Below are 19,969 nucleotides of genomic sequence, written 5' to 3' on the forward strand. Positions count from 1 at the left end.
CATACTACAGAAATGAGATACGGAATTAAAGGACTGGCCTCAGATGATACCGGTAGTTAGACCTAGAAGCTCTGTACGTGGCACGAGTATTGCTTGTGTAGTTGTTAGAGCGTTCGTGTGACAGATTATATCCCTGCAATACGAATGTGAAAGATTTTGACATTTTAATACTTTAGTAGAGCTATCGACTGTTTCTTTGAAGTGAAATCTAAAAATACATACAATATTCAGAGGTCAGCATTTATTGTAAGCAATGGCCATACAAAGCATAAAATTCAGAGGACATACTCATCCAACCAAAGGAACATCGTTGAAGTTATAAGCTAAGTGTAGTATCCACGAAATCTGAGGGTCAGAAAACACGCGTTTTAGCTAGTCAACAAGCAACAAATGAAAATGTTTCCCTAAGGTGAGGCTCAACAGCGGTAAAGTATTTTATAAAATCCATTTTAACCATCAGCTGTTTATTTGTCCCATTACTCATCTACCGGTTTCGATTATTAACCATCATCCATGATATAGGGTACAACAGAGTAGGTAAAAGCATCCAATATTCCCTCTTTCTTTGAAGCTGAACAATATCGAAATTATTCAGTGAAATTGTAGAAACACCTAGGACAAATTATTTCAGGTGTTTGTACAATTTCACTGGATAATTTCAATATTGTTCAGCTTCAAAGGAATATGGGATCCTTTTAAGTAATCTGTTGTAACCTACATTCTGGAGGATGGTTGATAACCGAAACCGGTAGATGACTGATGGGACAAAAACAACTGATGGTTAAAATGCAACCAAAAAGCAGATCGCAGGCGGAACACTAAAAATAAAGGTTTGATTTTACTTTCCGAGACTGGTATGTAGTTTCTGTCACAATTTTGATTTTCCTGTCCTTTGATCTAAAATTTATTTCTCTTTCGAAGAAAAAATCATAAATTATCAGCGGTTTGTTACAATCACAGTTTCATCACAGGTGTTCCATGCCGTCTTTCTCAGAAAGGAAGTGAGTTCCAAAAGTCGATCCGCTTCTGTGAGAGCCCCTTCTTTACTTCCAACTTCTCACCAATGTCCAGAAACTCCAGCTCATCGTCTGACGTTACTCTTGGCCAATCCAGCGGCGCGTCATTCGGTGTTGGATTTCTGCAAAATATAAAATAATGCAGCGAGGAAATTACTGAATTTCTAATACAGTGTGCATAGAAACAAGATACTTTATTTTTTCAATTCATTCAGTGTTGGCGGTTGTCTCGTGTCTATTGTTCGCAAAATATTTGGATTAGCAAAACCTCCTTCACACAGCTGAATACATTCTCTACTGCATAATACACTGGAAGCCTGCGGGTTCCTTATCATGTGTATTTTAGTGTAGGTTACATGTTCATTGCCGGTCGGAGTGGCCGAGCGGTTCTAGGCGCCACAGTCTGGAGCCGAGCGAACGCTACGGTCGCAGGTTCAAATCCTGCCTCGGGCATGGATGTGGGTGATGTCCTTAGGTTAGTTAGGTTTAAGTAGTTCTAGGTTCTAGGGGACTGATGACCTCAGCAGTTAAGTCCCATAGTGCTCAGAACCATTACATGTTCATTCTGGTACCGATTTGCTCCATCTAGACACAAAGTATACACTGATCAGCCAGGACGTTGTGACCACCTACCCAATAGCCTGTATGTCCACCTTCGGCAATGATAACAGCGGCGAAGCATCGCGGCATGTAAGCAGTGAGGTCTTGGTAGGTCGCTGGAGGGTGTTGGTACGACATCTGCGCGCACAAGCCACCAAATTCCCACGAATTGCGGGGAGAGGAGCGATGAGCTCTGACAACATGTTGAATTACATCTCAGATGTGTTCGATCGGGTCCAGATCTGACGAGTTGGAGGACGTCAGCACATCAACTGGAACTCGCCACTGTGTTCCTCGCACTAATCCATCACACTCCTGGCTATGTGACATGACGCATTGTCTTCCTGAAAAATGTCACTGCCGCCGGAAAACATTATCGTCGTGAAGGGGTGTATGTAGTCCGCAACCAGAGTACGATACTTCTTGGCCGTCATGGTGGCTTACAAGATCTTCGCTGGACCCAAGGAAGCCCACACGAATGTTCCCCAGAGCATAGTTGAGCCGCCGCCAGCTTGTCTACGTCCCGCAGCGCAAGTCCCAAGAAGCTGTTTCCCTGGAAGACGACGGATTCGCGCCCTGCCTTCGGGATGATGGAGAACGTATCGAGATTTGTGAGACCTTGCAACGCTCTGCCACTGCGCCAAAGTCCACTGCCGATGATGACATGCCCATTTCAGTCGTAGTTCCGGAAGTGGTGGTGTTAACACTGACATATGCATGGGTCATCGTATGCGGAGGCTCGCTGATAGAAGTGTTCTGTGCACTTTGTGTTCAGACGCACTTGCACTCAGCCCAGCATCAAAGTCTGATGTTAGTTCCGCAGAGTTCGCCTTCCGTCCTGCTTTACCAGCCTGCCCAGCCTACGACGTCCGACATTTGCATCGAGGGGTGGTCGCCCCACCTCAGGACGTCTGGACGTCGTTTCATCACGTGTTGAAGACACTCGCCACAGTACTCCTCGAACACCCAGCAAGTTTTGCAGTTACCGAAATGCTCGTGCCGAGCCTCCGGGCCATCATAATCTACCCTCGGTCAAACTACGATACATTGCGCGCCTTCCCCATTCTACACAAGGACAGCATGCTTACTGACACCACATCCACCGTGCGTGTGTCTGAGTAGCTGTCTTTCCTCGTCAGATGACGCCTGGATGGTTTTCTGTGGACTGTAGGTTAGTGGTCATAATATGCTGCCTGATCAGTGTACATGTGCACACCGTGCTTAATATGATTTCATTTGATTTATCAGAATCGTATTCTAACTATACAGCACTAGGTGCATATAGAGACTGTGTGGCTGCCTCGAACAAATCGGCACTAGAAATTCCACTAAAATACGCATGACGAAGCCGCTCGCTACGAAATGCATTGTGCAGTAAATTATAAATGAAAGTGATTGGAGGAGGATTTCTTAACCGAAATATTCAAACATAAATTATGTCACAGAAAACCTTAAACGATTTATAAATGACATAAAGTGGAGGTAAGATCGCTGTTGTGCGTGATATTAAAGAAGGAGAAATGAAATTGACGATGAGATATAGATTCTATCAAAGATGTTCATATTACTACATTATTAAGAAAGGATAAATAAGCGGAATAAGCTCACTTAGAAACGATGACACTTTAAAGTAATAGTTGTTATCAATTCTGTACTTTTAAGAGTTCATCAAAAACAGAATCAGAGAAATCTACCTGGAATTTTGGAGGACTTCAGCTCTCGGTAGATGACGGCACCGATCGCTCGAGGTTTGAACTACACGAGTCACCGAAAGTTAGGCGGATCCGTAATTGCTCGAAAGCAGTCAATCCCTTACAGAGATTCGTCGAAGACAGGTCCAAGGCGTGCACTTCTCGCTAGGTGTGGGCCAAAGTTTGCTCAGCAGAGATTTGGTCAAATGAACTGTGACCACACATGAACCTACACGTATGTGGGGTGTTCCTCAAGACATTCTGACACATTTAGGGAGTGATGGATGGGTGCAATATGTTGTTGAAGATACAGATGCACATGGGACTGGGAAGCGTGACGTGCTGTAGCAGAACAAATGACCGTAGGGTAATACGTCCTGTAAAGGTGTGATTCCGATGTGGCGACTGGTGCGACATACGCGAGGCATTGGAATACCACCTTCATACGTTCGGTGAGATGATGACAGACGTATCAACGGGTAAATCAACATACACTCCTGGAAATTGAAATAAGAACACCGTGAATTCATTGTCCCAGGAAGGGGAAACTTTATTGACACATTCCTGGGGTCAGATACATCACATGATCACACTGACAGAACCACAGGCACATAGACACAGGCAACAGAGCATGCACAATGTCGGCACTAGTACAGTGTATATCTACCTTTCGCAGCAATGCAGGCTGCTATTCTCCCATGGAGACGATCGTAGAGATGCTGGATGTAGTCCTGTGGAACGGCTTGCCATGCCATTTCCACCTGGCGCCTCAGTTGGACCAGCGTTCGTGTTGGACGTGCAGACCGCGTGAGACAACGCTTCATCCAGTCCCAAACATGCTCAATGGGGGACAGATCCGGAGATCTTGCTGGCCAGGGTAGTTGACTTACACCTTCTAGAGCACGTTGGGTGGCACGGGATACATGCGGACGTGCATTGTCCTGTTGGAACAGCAAGTTCCCTTGCCGGTCTAGGAATGGTAGAACGATGGGTTCGATGACGGTTTGGATGTACCGTGCACTATTCAGTGTCCCCTCGACGATCACCAGTGGTGTACGGCCAGTGTAGGAGATCGCTCCCCACACCATGCTGCTGGGTGTTGGCCCTGTGTGCCTCGGTCGTATGCAGTCCTGATTGTGGCGCTCACCTGCACGGCGCCAAACACGCATACGACCATCATTGGCACCAAGGCAGAAGCGACTCTCATCGCTGAAGACGACACGTCTCCATTCGTCCCTCCATTCACGCCTGTCGCGACACCACTGGAGGCGGGCTGCACGATGTTGGGGCGTGAGCGGAAGACGGCCTAACGGTGTGCGGGACCGTAGCCCAGCGTCATGGAGACGGTTGCGAATGGTCCTCGCCGATACCCCAGGAGCAACAGTGTCCCTAATTTGCTGGGAAGTGGCGGTGCGGTCCCCTACGGCACTGCGTAGGATCCTACGGTCTTGGCGTGCATCCGTGCGTCGCTGCGGTCCGGTCCCAGGTCGACGGGCACGTGCACCTTCCGCCGGCCACTGGCGACAACCTCGATGTACTGTGGAGACCTCACGCCCCACGTGTTGAGCAATTCGGCGGTACGTCCACCCGGCCTCCCGCATGCCCACTATATGCCCTCGCTCAAAGTCCGTCAACTGCACATACGGTTCACGTCCACGCTGTCGCGGCATGCTACCAGTGTTAAAGACTGCGATGGAGCTCCGTATGCCACGGCAAACTGGCTGACACTGACGGCGGCGGTGCACAAATGCTGCGCAGCTAGCGCCAATCGACGGCCAGACCGCGGTTCCTGGTGTGTCCGCTGTGCCGTGCGTGTGATCATTGCTTGTACAGCCCTCTCGCAGTGTCCGGAGCAAGTATGGTGGGTCTGACACACCGGTGTCAATGTGTTCTTTTTTCCATTTCCAGGAGTGTAGATACCCTCATGAAAGGTGTGCTGTTGACATGCAGAATGCATCGGCTCATGGTTTTTCAGACGAATCGTACTTTGCCGTAAGTACGCACCAGCATCTATATACACATATTTCTGAAAGATACTGCGAAATGAATGGCAGAGGGTGAAAACCATTGCAAAAAAAAAGAAAGAAAGAAAAGGTTCAAATGGCTCTGAGCACTATGGGACTTAACTTCTGAGGTCATCAGTCCTCTAGAACTAAGAATTACTTAGACCTAACTAACCTAATGACATCACAAACATCCATGCCCGAGGCAGGATTCGAACCTGCGACCGTAGCGGTCGCGCGGTTCCAGGCTGTAGCGCCCAGAACCGCTCGGCCACTCTGGCCGGCTAACCATTGCACTAAATATTAAGGTTTATCCCTTCTCATTTAGGTTTGTAGCGCGGGAAGAATGATTGTTTACATGTTTATGAGCGCTACGGGAGCGAGACTTAGGAGGATTGAGTATACTTTTCGATTTCCGACTTGATATTGGTTCTTCAAATATGGCAAGTAGGGTTTCGCTGGATATTTAGCTACTACCTTCTTGGGTTTGCCAGATCATGTTCTCCCAGCATTTCCGTGATGCTCTGCCATGGATCAAACAATATTATGCTGCCTTTCGTTGTATGTATTCAATATCCTCTGCTAGTTCTGTTTGGTGTGAGTCCCACACACTTCAGTACTAGAAATATTCTAGGATGGGTCGCAGAAGAGTTTTTTCAAGAAATTTCCTTTACACAAAATTATGCACTGTCCAGCCAAGAAATTGTGCAAGGTCATCCTGGGGGCACCATCCTACACACGCGGCCCTCCCTCACTCCTTCCTCCATTGACAGCGTTGCTGCCTCTGGATAACGGGTCCCTGGCTTCGATTCCCCGCCTGGTTGGAGGATTTAATCTGCCCGGGGATTCAGTGTTTGTGTTGTCCTCATCATTCCATCATCATCATCATCATCATCATTCGTGACTAGATTGGACTGTGTAAAAGTTGGGCTTTGTACGGGCGCTGATGACCGCGCAGTTGAGCGCCCTATAAAACCAAACATCATCATTATCGTCATCATCCTTTCTTGACCATTAAGGTAGAAAATACCGCTCCCCCTCCACATCCATTAACTAGAGCAGTTGATTGATCGATGGCAGTTTTGTGCTGCACATCATAGGGAGAGGATCAGATTTGTTTGGAATCCAAAAATTAAATTTATTATCATAGCAATTGCCTGAGCTTCGTCCTACTAGTCTCGACGTCACGTGAATCGATGTCGTGTTGCGTCACATCGACATCATGTCACATCAACGTCATGATGCTCTCGGCATAATGGTGGCACGTATTACGAGATATGACACTCTGACGTTATTTATTAATTACGTCACGGCAGATTATGTTAAATGGCTGCATACATTAACGTAATATATGATGTGGTGCGCTTTGACAATGCAGCGAATACCTAAATTAATGACGTCAAGGCGTATTATGCTAAACAGTTGCAAATATTAATGTAATTTATGGTGTAAGACAATGTGACTATGCAGTGTGAGGCTAAATTACTATCTTGCTGTGACTTGCTGTGTTAAGAAGTTCGTAACTGCCTGCCGCATATCCTCGTCTGACAGGAATCATCAACCACTCAAGGCCTCCTTTAAGCAACGGAAGGCATGATAATCGCACAGGGAGCGATCAGGATTATAGGGTGTTGTCGAGAGTTCGCTCACTTACGCGCAACGACATTTGCGATGTGGGGACCTCTATTGTCATGAAGACCACAACGGAACTTGGTGCTACATTCTGCAACTGATAGACATTATTCATTCGCCAATGGAGATGGATGCCTACCGATGTTTGTCCTTGGCCAACCAAGAGTAGAAAAATGTTACGTTGGTCCCTTTTGGACGCATTTGATCATAATGTCGCCGTGGTTCACTTTTCCACTTTTGCCGCACTCACGTTGGAAAGGCAAGATTCCCACACTAATCCCTTCCCTACTTGTCAGTGCTTAAATACCCACATTGGAGGCACGCGACTTTGCATACGCGTTGCAGTAACGCCCTCAAAGGGAAACTTTTTTAGCGCCCCTTACAATAAAACGTATGATGTAAAACACTGGTGTGACGTCGTAGGAAAACTCCATGTGCTCTGCAGCTTTACCGATTCCCAAGACTTTCAACCAAAACGCCCATATATACGATGTTTACAACGATTAGCACACTCAGATGTTGTTCCTAGCTAGGCATACGTGACAAGGCTTGAACGTATTTTATTTTTGACTTGACCACAGCTGCTCTAAATTCTGCCATTACTTTCTCGCAATGTACATTACGATTTCTCAAAATTTCATTCTGGTGACACCGTTAGTAGGCGTCGAAACCTAGGTAAACTGTGCCAAACAGTTATTTGACACCAGTTGGATGTATAATTCCTACGTTTGAGAAACGCACAGTGCTACAAATATGCACATAACCACGTGGCCGAAGCCGAAATAAATCGAACAACTAACACGACGCCCGTGCCCTATCCTTTCCAAGCAATTGTAGGAAAATTTCCAATATTTAAACAACGTTTGTGTAAACATTTCTGACACTACCGACCAGATTCCTGTCAGAAAAGACACTGCTACTAAATCAAGCATTCAGGGAGTGACATACAGTCCACGTTAATAACGCCAAACCCGTCGTAAACCGCCGGCGTTCGCTAACGGAAGTCAGTTGACCGCTCTGCAGATAAGCGTTGCTAACAGTTTAAGTGCCAAGCGCTGCTCTACCCTCCCCTCTTTCTCTTTGTGGCAATAAGAAATTAACTCTTCCTACTCCCCAGCCATCCCGCTTTTAATACTAGAGCTCATTTGTGGACGACGTAACCTTTGGCAGGCAGATGAAAATACAAAAGACAATATTTAAACAAATAAACTGTTGGTACACCCCTATATTAATAGTGTGTGGCTTCGCCTTAAGACTCCTAAATAACTATGGTAAAATCTGAGTACGTAAACTTACTGTAGCTCATTATTGTAACAAAATACGTCGATTCTGCAGTGAAGTGTTCAAGAAAAAACACATTCCTCATCGGACGTTCCGTAAGCACACAACGGCGGAGATCTCATCTCTCACTTACTAATAACAGTTCTATCGATTTCCCTCAAGATTCCAAAGACGCATACGGGAATACCGACCTGAACAATTAGTACATAGACTAACAGCAACTTGCAGACAACTCAGGCACCTAGCTGCCAGTAACCGTCGGAGAAAGAAGTCCTACACCCCGTGACATTTTAGACTCCCCAACATTGGATAGGATTGGTCCAGGAAGATATTTCCACTTACTTTAGTAGGCGTTCCCACTATCAGCAGTTGCCTGTTCTCAGATGCCACAAATTGCCAACCTTCTCTTCCCCATGGCTTTGGCTGTGGTTCCCATCCACGCTGCCAGCCGGAGTGGCCGTGCGGTTATAGGCGCTACAGTCTGGAACCGCGTGACCGCTACGGTCGCAGGTTCGAATCCTGCCTCGGGCATGGATGTGTGTGATGTCCTTAGGTTAGTTACATTTAAGTAGTTCTAAGTTCTAAGGGACTGATGACCACAGTAGTTAAGTCCCATAGTGCTCAGAGCCATTTGAACCATTTTTGAACCCTCCACGCTGCCCTCGGTCTGCGTCGGCCCCTTCTCCCTGGCAGAGACCAGTTAAGCAAACACTGCGGCCAATTTTGTTCTTCCATCCGTCGGACGCGTCCATACCATCTCAGCGCTGGAGTATCAGTCGTATGTTTGACTGATTCCAACACATCCATCTCCATTCTTGCATATTTATTCCTCACTCTATGACAAGCATCAGTCTGTGATCTTGCAAATCAGTTTCCATCCATCCTGAAACTTCTTGAACAATGGATTTTTCCACCATACAATGATAATCACGTAATGCTTCACATCGTCTCCTTAGAATAACTACTCTTTTGATTGGGAAATGGTTATATGTTGCATCCTTGACCGAAGCACTTGTAAATCCGTATTATTTCCCAAAAATATCGTATGCAAGTGATAAATACTCTGAGTTATGTATTAGATCAACCTAGACGGATAGACAGATGCCTTCGGTGGTTTGTTACCAGTGGCTTAGCGTAGGAAGACGGGGAACATACTTTTATGTGTATCAGGTGAACTATCTTTATACGTAACCATTCCTGTCTTCACATTCCACGTTTGCTTTCCCACTACCACAGTAGAATGATCACCTTAAAACGTTGTACAGCAAGATTCATAGCGTATGTGACAACAGGTGGAGGGTTAGGGGTGGGGGTTGGGGGCTGCGCTAACAGTTCGTATGTTCAGAACTGGGAGTGGCGACTCGGCCGTTCGACGGTTGTGTTACCGGGCCAGTTTGGGCTACAATTCTCCGTAGCGCGCGACGAACAGATATACCAGGACGATCGCGTGCCGTCTGTTCATATTTGAACGTTGTTGCTCCAATTTTTAAGAAAACCAGCCATCTTGAGCGATTTTAATATTAATGAAACATATCACAGCAGTAACGTTTAGCTCCCTCCCCTCGATAGTCATTCTTGTAGGCGTGCAGGCGTGACATCACTTTTGTTTTGTGTATATGCGGTATCTTTTCTTTCGGATATGTCCGAAAGAACAGACACCACATATATATAAGGCGATGACGGCCAATGATCCCTTCAGTGCAGATGCACACCAAGTAGGAATCGGCGAGTTGCCTTGAGTAATGAGGCTAATGAACAGGGGCAGTGGGTCAGAAATTAGTGGTACAAGTTGAGAATTTGAGTGCGATGGGAGGCATGCTAGGCTTGTCCGTGCAGTTGTTGTGACCACTGTGTCCGAATGGCGAAGCAGTCAGCACGTCTGCAACATTAGCAGAAGACCCAGGTTCGATTCCTGGTCTGGCACGAATTTTCGACTTGCCCCACTGGTATACATGAATTTCCTCCGCCAGCTAATGCTTTTAATTCCCTTGTGTCTTGGTCGGTGTCGTCTGTTCGTTGGGAAAAATTAACTTTGATACTCAAATTGAATTTTTTAAACGAGAAACTTTTTAATTACTCAACTGAAAGGTCCGTGTTCAGTATCAGCTATCTCACCAGTATCTTGAATAGGCAATCGGATTTTGTGAATTAATTTTATATTATTCTCTTTCTTTTGTGGCAATGGGAAGGGCAGTATGCGTAGCTTCGCCACGTGTTTCGTCTGCCCACAAAATGTCAAATTCTAAGAAGATCTCATAAGAAAATTCCAGCACTGAGTTTGAAATGTTATTGAATAACGAGGACAAAAGTGACACAGGTCCACAAAATATAAGATATAACATGGCTCGGAGTATTGTTATGGCTGATGACAATGCAAACGTGAATTAAAAAGAGATGATGTCTCTTGTCGTTCGTTCTTGCGCAAACTAATCGTTGAAGGAAAGAGAAAGAAACTAGTGTTTGTCAGTGCCAAAATTTGAGAAGCGTTTCTTAATCTATCGAGTCATGACTGTACAGTTTATGTGCTCCAGTGTACCTAATTTCAACGTCTTAACAAATGCAGTGTTTTTACTGACGCCCACTCTCTGTGTATTGGGGGCATTAAATCGTAACGTATGTTTTTCATTTTCGTGGGTCAGATTCCTATTATATTTGGCAGAACTGTTTAATTATCGAGATAGTATTGTCTATCAGTTACAGGTTCTCTTTTTCTTTCTTTCCTCTTCAGATGACTGCATACGTACCCTGTTCTAGCGAAGTCTGTCCAGAGTTTAGTCATCGTCTTCACGACTTGAGTATCCTTTGCTGGCAGCTCTCCAGATGTTGAAATGTAGGGGTTCTTTGAAAATAAGTATAAGAGTTCGTCTCCATGTGCGGCACCTGAAATATAGTATGCTATAAGCTTTACACCGTCTTCCTTTTTACAATGTATGAGTTTTCTATTATAGATATAAAAAACGAAATGTGGAAGTAGCGTCAAACGGCGAATCTTACGGACAAAAATGGAAGAGGTTACTGAACCAGCAACATGTTGGCTCCGACGGGATCCTGAATGAAACCAAACTCCTCTCAGAAAAAAAAAAGTTTTGCATTACTTATTGAATACCGCTCGTAATATTGCGTAACGATGGTGTAACAGAGTGAATAGAAACGGACATCAGGATACACAAACAAGAGCCGGAATATATTTGTGCACACGGATATTTTTACTCAGTGTTTGAAGATAATTCTTACAACAAAGGACTAAAGTTGCCGTTATTGCGACAAAATTGGATATCTTAAGACGCTAAAACAAAAGCCACGGGAATAATGCCGGCGACTGTTATGGCACAGTCGTTAATGAAAGAAATAGGTATGTAACAATGAATAATGAAACCTGTTCAAGCTTTGCCGCCAGAGATCTCAGATAAGAAACTTGTAATTGCTGATTCTATCAAGAACGTATAGAAAAATAACGTGACACAATCACAAATATTTTGTGTCCATAGTAGCACTATTTTCTTTTTAATGGGCTCGCAGTTGTGGAACGCGATTATTGTCAGGCTTTTACGGCAGAAAATAGAGGCGTAGTGTGTGAAACGACAAATCAAAATGATCTAGGTCCTGTATTCGATACCAGACACTAATTAGATATGGGAAAATATCATCAGCAATGGTGGTAGCGAACATGCAGTTTGGAAACTTTTCATTTTTGCAAAATCCGTTGTTAAAGAGGGCGGAGAAATGGAGCCTCAGGGCATCCTCTCGCCCTTGGGGTGGGAAACGGCCTTTTCAGTGATAAGAACCAAATATGACCGATGGAATGAGAGCGCAAAAACCAAAGGAAACTACTGCATTAAGACGCAGAATGTGTACAAAGAAGCATTGCCTGCAATTGAAACTGTCGTGGCCATATCTCCTTGGGAAGAAATTCTGAGTTAGATGCTTATTCCGATGTCCAGAAGTTGACTCCCAAGGAGGGGATGGTCACGAGAAGAAGATTTAGAAACCAACGAAACGGTAACACTCTGCGGGTGTAAGAGGCTTGAAGCTTATAAGAAAGCTAGAAAATCAAAGATGGCAGATGTAATAGCTCAGTTTATTGTAAAAGCATTGGTTCAGTTTCCACATTCTATAACAGCAAATAAGGAATGAGTTATGTGATGCAGAAATTCAACTAAAATAATTCCGCCCGGACAGGCTATGAAGGCCCAACGTTACCGATCGGCCGCCTTGTCATCTTGACCCACAGGCGTCACCGGATGCAGAAATGGAGTACCATGTGGTCAGCACTGCGCTCTCCCTGCCATATGTGAGTTTACGAGACCGGAGCCGCTACTCCTCAGTCAAGTTGCCCCTTAGTGCGCCTCACCAGGGCTGAGTGCGTCCCTATTGCCGACAGCGCTCGGCAGACCGAATGGTCACCCATCCAGGTGCCATCCCAGCCTCAAAGGGCTTAACTTCGGTGATCCGACGGGAACCTGTTTTACCACTACGGCAGCGCCATTGGTAAGTGATGTGCAAAGGAGATACAGATTTCTGTTTAGATTAACATACAGTGTGTTTCACAATTCTTGTTACATTCTTCTAGGTGCTGATAGGGGGGACATAGAAGATAACGTTCTGACTGGGAACGCTTGTCCAGAAATCTACCGCTTGAATATGAAATAAGTTTGAAGATCGGTTCACTTATAAATCTCTCGCTACGCAATACGAACACAGAGTGAGAGGAAGGCTTCCTAATCAGTTCCTATTGCAATTATGACATCACATATCATTTTCATCCAACTACGAAAACGGCTGCTAGAAAGTGTCTCGTTCGCAACTAGGAGGCTAGACTGTGGTGCTCTACGAACTCGGTACACTCTCGACTTTGACCCAGACTTCTTTCGTCACGCAGAGCAGAACCCGACGACAACTGCTCGAAACACTGCCCACGGCTGTAGAGCGAACAGGTCAGAGCTCGTTGTCTCCAATTCGTTGTTTATCTGCTACATCCCGTGCGAGCTATTATTGGGAATTATGAAACACACTATAGATAATAGCAGACACAGCAGAAAATGATACAACGGTGGCAGGAATACTAAGAACACTAAGATTGGGCAAATAAACCAAAGAAAGACGGAAGCATTGAGGAACAGGAGAATTGAGATCAGCGATAAACGTTACATTAAATTATGTGCGTCTCATGGTTGTCCGAATGACTGAATTATGCTGCTAGGGAAACAGAATAACATGCGATGAAATTTTGGAAATTTGTGGTAAGGTCTTATGGGGGCAAACTACTGAGGTCATCGGTCCCTAAGCCTACACACTACTTAATCTAACTTAATCTAACTTACACTTTGGACAACACACACACCCATACCCAAGGGAGGACTCGAACCTAAGGACGGTGGAAGCCGCATGGACCGTGACAAGAAGCCCCAGACCGCGAGGCTACCACCGCGGCACACGTGATGAAAGAAGCAGACTAACACAGACAAAGAGGGTACTCCTTTCGACAGTACCTGATGGTTACTGCTGAGTGTATTTGTTCTTCCAAAATGGCATCCCATACGAGCAAACCAGTTGCATCTTTACCTTGGCCGTGCGGTCTGGGGGGGCCTTGTCAAGGTTCGCGCGGCTGCCCCCGTCGGAGGCTAGAGTCCTCCCTTGCACATGGGTGTGTGTGTTGTCCCTACCGTAAGTTAGTTTGAGTTAGAGTAAGTGGTGGTGGTGGTTAGCGTTTAACGTCCCGTCGACAACGAGGTCATTAGAGACGGAGCGCAAGCTCGGGTTAGGGAAGGATTGGGAAGGAAATCGGCCGTGCCCTTTCAAAGGAACCATCCCGGCATTTACCTGAAACGATTTAGGGAAATCACGGAAAACCTAAATCAGAATGGCCGGAGACGGGATTGAACCGTCGTCCTCCCGAATGCGAGTCCAGTGTGCTAACCACTGCGCCACCTCGCTCGGTAGAGTAAATAGTGTGTAGGCTTAGGGACCGATGACCTCAGTAGTTTGGTCCCGTAGAACTTACCACAAATTTCCTTTACCTTTGGTTATTCGCACTTTTAGGTACTCGGGCTACGCACGGTTTTGTTTAAAAAGAATAGCTCGATGTACTCATAGGGTCGAGCCACGCACGTCTCCTTTCATGACCCGCAACTAATTCACTTCAGATAATTACCTGTAGTTTTGACCCTGCAGTCAAGTAGTCATCGTACTGGCTAGAATTTCGAGTTAATAAAATATATAGAAATACGAAATAAAAGAATAACTTAATAATGAGGGTTCTATTCTGACGCCTGTAATTGATGTCAGTGACAGAGAATTAAGTCTCGAACAAACGGGAAGCGTTCCTACGATACCCAGTTAAGATACTGACAGAAAATACCCTTATCAAATGCCGTAAAGTTACGTTGAGAGCATTACAAGAATAGCAGCCAAATCCCCAAACTAAATGATCGTTGAAGATACGAGAAAACGAAGTCCATTTCGTTATCACAATACACAAAATAATCACCAGCTCTAAACAGTTAAGGGTTTAACATGATAATTTACCAGTTATGACACGTGACACAAAGGTTAGTAACTGATACTCTGTCTACCCTCAGTTCCAAAATACCACCGGAAAACATCAGATTCGTACTCTGGAGCACTTTCAGATCTCTCATGAGTTAGAGTCCTTTCAAAATTTAGGGTGTTGGAGCGGCCGTTCACTGCCCTAAATCAATCACGTATAGGACTGAATCACTCCCGCTACCTTAGGCAGAACTGCCTTCTACCAGCAGTCGACACAAAGTGCCAGAACGGTTTCCTTGAGCTCTTCACTCGAAAAGTTCCAGTCTCGACTTGACTCCCACGGTGTTCCTCTACTGTCTGCTTTTAAATTGACTGAAGGCCGTCAACACCAAAAATACATCTTACTTAATCCAGAGAGACGTGATTTGATTCAATCCTATGTCTTCTTGGACTAAACTAATATATCATAAAAATATTTGAAAACTGAAAGTTTATAAATATCCAGTCAGACTCAGATCATTCACAATAATTACCAATAAAGGTTTGTTTCTAAAGAAATTGACTAGTATTAGACTAACTCACGTTAAATAAGAATGTACTGCTGTTAAATTATGCTTAAACAATTATTTATCCATTCTTGACAGAAAAGTCTTTTGGTTCTCTTTTCAATTGTGGCCTTCGCTAATGCATGCGATTGGCCACCTTTAAATTAGCACAGCTTTTTATAGACTTGCAATCAACATTTGAATAAAGTTACTGGAAAAACAGTGAACTGTTCATTAAGTAAATAGACGAGTATTGCAGTATATGAGGTATTCATGCTGTATTCATTTACTATGCAGTTGTGACGTATACAATGTTCTTACGAATATCTGCATAATGGAAAAGATGTAAAAGACATCGTGCAATAAACAAAAATGCAGATACGTAGCTTTTAAGGGTGACTGCTGCAGTGAAATACTATCATCTGAGATATCGAATTTTGAAATCGCATGTAGCGTTAAAAATTTTCAATTCAGATGTTCAGCGTGAAAATCTTTGTCCGCTGTGAAATATTGCCTTGTGTAGCCTTAAAGATATTGAAAATGTTGTTGTGTCATTAGATGCACCTAATTTTTGTGAGATCCTTGATGCATTCAGATTGACACTAATATTTGACTGTGAGTTATTGTCGAATCTGTAAGGGCTGTAAGAAGTCATCTTTCAGCTTGTCTGACACTCCGCAATTTCTTGGAGCATTGTCTCTTGCTGAAAAGCTGTGCGAGCTACAGCCGACCAAATTCCCAGCTTTGGGATTTATCCATTCCTGGCGGCGTTACTTTTCTCTGCACCTGGCTGGCTGGTACCGAACACGACGCGCCCTCGGACCTGGGTCAACACAGACTCTCAGTGCCAGCCTTACATATACGAATAACTCGCCTACATGCTAAAAACGTTACATTCTCGACTTCGAGGTGGACGTCCTCCGTTACTTGGAGGAAAAACCGATGACTACTTGAAACGGAATGACACACAGGTCAGATCACACAGGCAAGAGCTCACTCTCTCCATTCTGTTCTTTATCTACTAAGTCACCCCTACAACCCTTAGAAGCATTTATTAGGAATTATGAAATACACTGCAGATAATAGGAAAAAAAACAGCAGAAACTGATACAACGGTACTGGGAGTCGTACGAACGTTAGGGTTAGGCAAATAAACTAAAGAAAGACTGATGTACTGAGGAGCAGGAGAAATGAGATTACCGACAAACGTTGCATCAAAATTGCGCGGGTCCCATTTTGGTCTAAATGATTGAATTATGCTAACTGGGAAACAGAATAACACATGATGGACAAATCAATTAGTAAACAAGACGTAGAATAACACAGACAAATAAGGCACTCCTCGTTACAAGAAATCTGCTATAGTGACCAATCACATTAATGCGATCACCCGCCGAAAGCCTGAGATACCACCTTTTGCAGCGCGGACCGCTGCGAGACATGCAGGAAGAGAGTAACATAAATAAATAAATAAATAAGTGAGGATTAGAACCTGCGACCGTAGCGGTCGCAAGATTCCAGACTGTAGCGCCTAGAACCGCTAGGCCACTCAGACCGGCGAAGAGAGTCAGTTCTTGGAGGTACCAACAGGGAAGCGGAGGGTCTCTTGTTGAGAATCATGGCACGAGAAGTCCGCTCGAGGTGGTCCCACAGACTCTCGACTGGGTTTAAATCCATGGAGTTTGGTGACCAGGGGGGTACCATAGACTCATCTTGGTCTTATTCGAATCACGCACGTACACTGAGAGCTGTAGGTACCATTCTGCCTAGGAGAAACAAACGGCATGTAGGGGCAGAATTGGCACCCAGGGACAGGTGCGTACTTTTGTTGATCCATTGTACCTTTCAGAATGACGAGATCACGAAAACATTACCCCGACCATAACGCTCCCTCCTCCGACCTTTACCCTTCCGACGATTGTTGCTTTCAGGCGTTTCACCCCGTACATGCAAGAGCTATCTGTCATCGGAAAAGACCACCTGCCCTCACTTAGTGGACGTTAAGTTGTGCTACTGGTGCGCAAATTTCAGCCTTCGCCACTGATGAATAGCACTCACCACGGGTCAGTGAACCAGGTGCATGCTGCGTAGGTCCATTTTTAGCAACGTACGCTGATCGGTTCTTGAGGGTTCGCTATTGGTAGCCCCTTGGTTCATCTGGGTCGTCAGTTGCTCAACAGAAGTACATCTGTTCCCCCGTTCACATATCTGTAGCGTCACTCACCGCTGTCGTTCCGTGTTTTTGGATAAGTCTATTTTGTCATGTTCGATATACTTCAGCTACGGCGTCATGTGAACGGTTTAAAATTCATCCTTTTCGGAGATAATTCCACCATTGGCCAGAAACTTAATGATCATGCTCTTTTAGACATCAGACAAATCGCCCAGTTTCGGCATTACGTATACGATTTACTGCTAGTACTTGCACCTGCTGTCCATGAGTGCATATTGCACGTTGATATCGAACGTAGGTGGTGGTCTCATTATAGAGACTGGGACGTGTAGTATCAAACGTAAGCCCCTATAAGAGGAAAACAGTTTGAGGGAATGCGTGTGGAGTTCGCATGTCCGAAGGCTCATAGCCTCCTGATTTGGAATAAACAGGCACTGCAATACTTTATTTATCCGCCGACACCGGGCAAGCGACTTTCAAGTAAAATATCTACCCCAATAGGGGAATATACATAATGGATGTACCAGTACAGGTTGTCCACCTATGGAAGTTAGGGTATAACCTTGAATCATTCCCATATAGCCAAATGGTAAGGCAGTCGGCCTCTGGCTGTGGTGAAGCCCGCACGCCTGGTTTGCGTCTCGCCTGTTACGCTTCATGCAAGCGAGCGTGCGTTTGTTTACTACTGCGTAGTGGCCTGTCGCAGAGTCCGACGTCATTGACCATCATGGCGTTTTCTTCCCGCAAAGCCAAAATTAAATTTGCTTTTCCAATAGATAACGAACAACCGAAGACATATGAAGTTGAACGCTTTGTACTGGATGAAATGCCTCTCCCGCTGCAAGATGTTCTCGGAATACTTTTTTCGATCCTCAGTGCTCCTGTGTACATAAGGCTGGTAAATGACGAGCTGTGCGCCGATGTTGTGCGGCGACACGCTAACGATCTGAAGTTCCGATACTCTGACGGACATATTGACACTATCTACATCTACATCTACATTTATACTCCGCAAGCCACCCAACGGTGTGTGGCGGAGGGCACTTTACGTGCCGCTGTCATTACCTCCCTTTCCTGTTCCAGTCGCGTATGGTTCGCGGGACGAACGACTGCCGGAAAGCCTCCGTGCGCTCTCCAATCTCTCTAATTTTACATTCGTGATCTCCTCGGGAGGTATAAGTAGGGGGAAGCAATATATTCAATACCTCATCCAGAAACGCACCTTCTCGAAACCTGGACAGCAAGCTACACCGCGATGCAGAGCGCCTCTCTTGCAGAGTCTGCCACTGGAGTTTGCTAAACATCTCCGTAACGCTATCACGATTACGAAATAACCCTGTGACGAAACGTGCCGCTCTTCTTTGGATCTTCTCTATCTCTCTGTCAACCCGATCTGGTACGGATCCCACACTGATGAGCAATACTCAAATATAGGTCGAACGAGTGTTTTGTAAGCCACCTCCTTTGTTGAAGGACTACATTTTCTAATGACTCTCCCAATGAGTCTCAACCTGGTATCCGCCTAACCAACAATTAATTTTATATGATCATTCCACTTCAAATCGTTCCGCATGCATATTCCAAGATATTTTAGAGAAGTAACTGCTACCAGTGTTCGTTCCGATATCATATAATCATACAATAAAGGATCCTTCTTTCTATGTATTCGCAATACGCTACATTTGTCTATGTTAAGGGTCAGTTGCCACTCCCTGCACCAAGTGCCTATCCGCTGCAGATCTTACTGCATTTCGCTACAATTTTCTAATGCTGCAACTTCTCTGTATACTACAGCATCATCCGCGAAAAGCCGCATGGAACTTCCGACACTATCTACTAGGTCATGTATATATATTGTGAAAAGCAATGGTCCCATAACACTCCCCTGTGGCACGCTAGACGTTACTTTAACGTCTGTAGACGTCTCTCCATTCAGAACAACATGCTGTGTTCTGTTTGCTAAAAACTCTTCAATCCAGCCACACAGCTGGTCACATATTCCGTAGGCTCTTACTTTGTTTATCAGGCGACAGTGCGGAACTGTATCGAACGCCTTCCGGAAGTCAAGAAAAATAGCATCTACCTGGGAGCCTGTATCTAATATTTTCTGGGTCTCATGAACAAATAAAGCGAGTTGGGTCTCACACGATCGCTGTTTCCGGAATCCATGTCGATTCCTACAGAGTAGATTCTGGATTTCCAGAAACGAGATGATACGCGAGCAAAAAACATGTTCTAAAATTCTACAACAGATCGACGTTAGAGATATAGCTCTATAGTTTTGTGCATCTGCTCATTCTTGAAGACTGGGACTACCTGTGTTCTTTTCCAATCATTTGGAACCTTCGGTTCCTCTAGAGACTTGCGGTACACGGCTGTTAGATGGGTGGCAAGTTCTTTCGCGTACTCTGTGTAGAATCGAACTGGTATCCCGTTAGGACCAGTGAACTTTCCTCTGTTGAGTGATTCCAGTTGATTTTCTGTTCCTTGGACTCTTATTTCGATGTCAGCCATTTTTCCGTTTTGTGTGAGGATTTAGAGA

General features: G+C 45.0%; 1 protein-coding gene across 1 annotated transcript in view; it reads right to left on the minus strand.

The window, feature by feature from the left end:
• Window positions 1–228: 228 nt before the first annotated feature.
• The window catches only part of LOC124605569 (venom carboxylesterase-6-like), a 110,415-nt gene continuing 90,674 nt past the window's right edge, over window positions 229–19,969 (minus strand). The window contains exons 9-10 of the mRNA XM_047137344.1: window positions 10,968–11,103; window positions 229–1,138 (exon numbers count right to left, since the gene is read on the minus strand). Coding sequence (XP_046993300.1) covers window positions 991–1,138; window positions 10,968–11,103 — 284 coding nt within the window. The 3' untranslated portion in view covers window positions 229–990. The remainder of the gene's footprint in view (window positions 1,139–10,967; window positions 11,104–19,969) is intronic.

The sequence above is a fragment of the Schistocerca americana genome, chromosome 3, assembly GCF_021461395.2.
Source record: "Schistocerca americana isolate TAMUIC-IGC-003095 chromosome 3, iqSchAmer2.1, whole genome shotgun sequence".
NCBI classification, from domain to species: domain Eukaryota; kingdom Metazoa; phylum Arthropoda; class Insecta; order Orthoptera; family Acrididae; genus Schistocerca; species Schistocerca americana.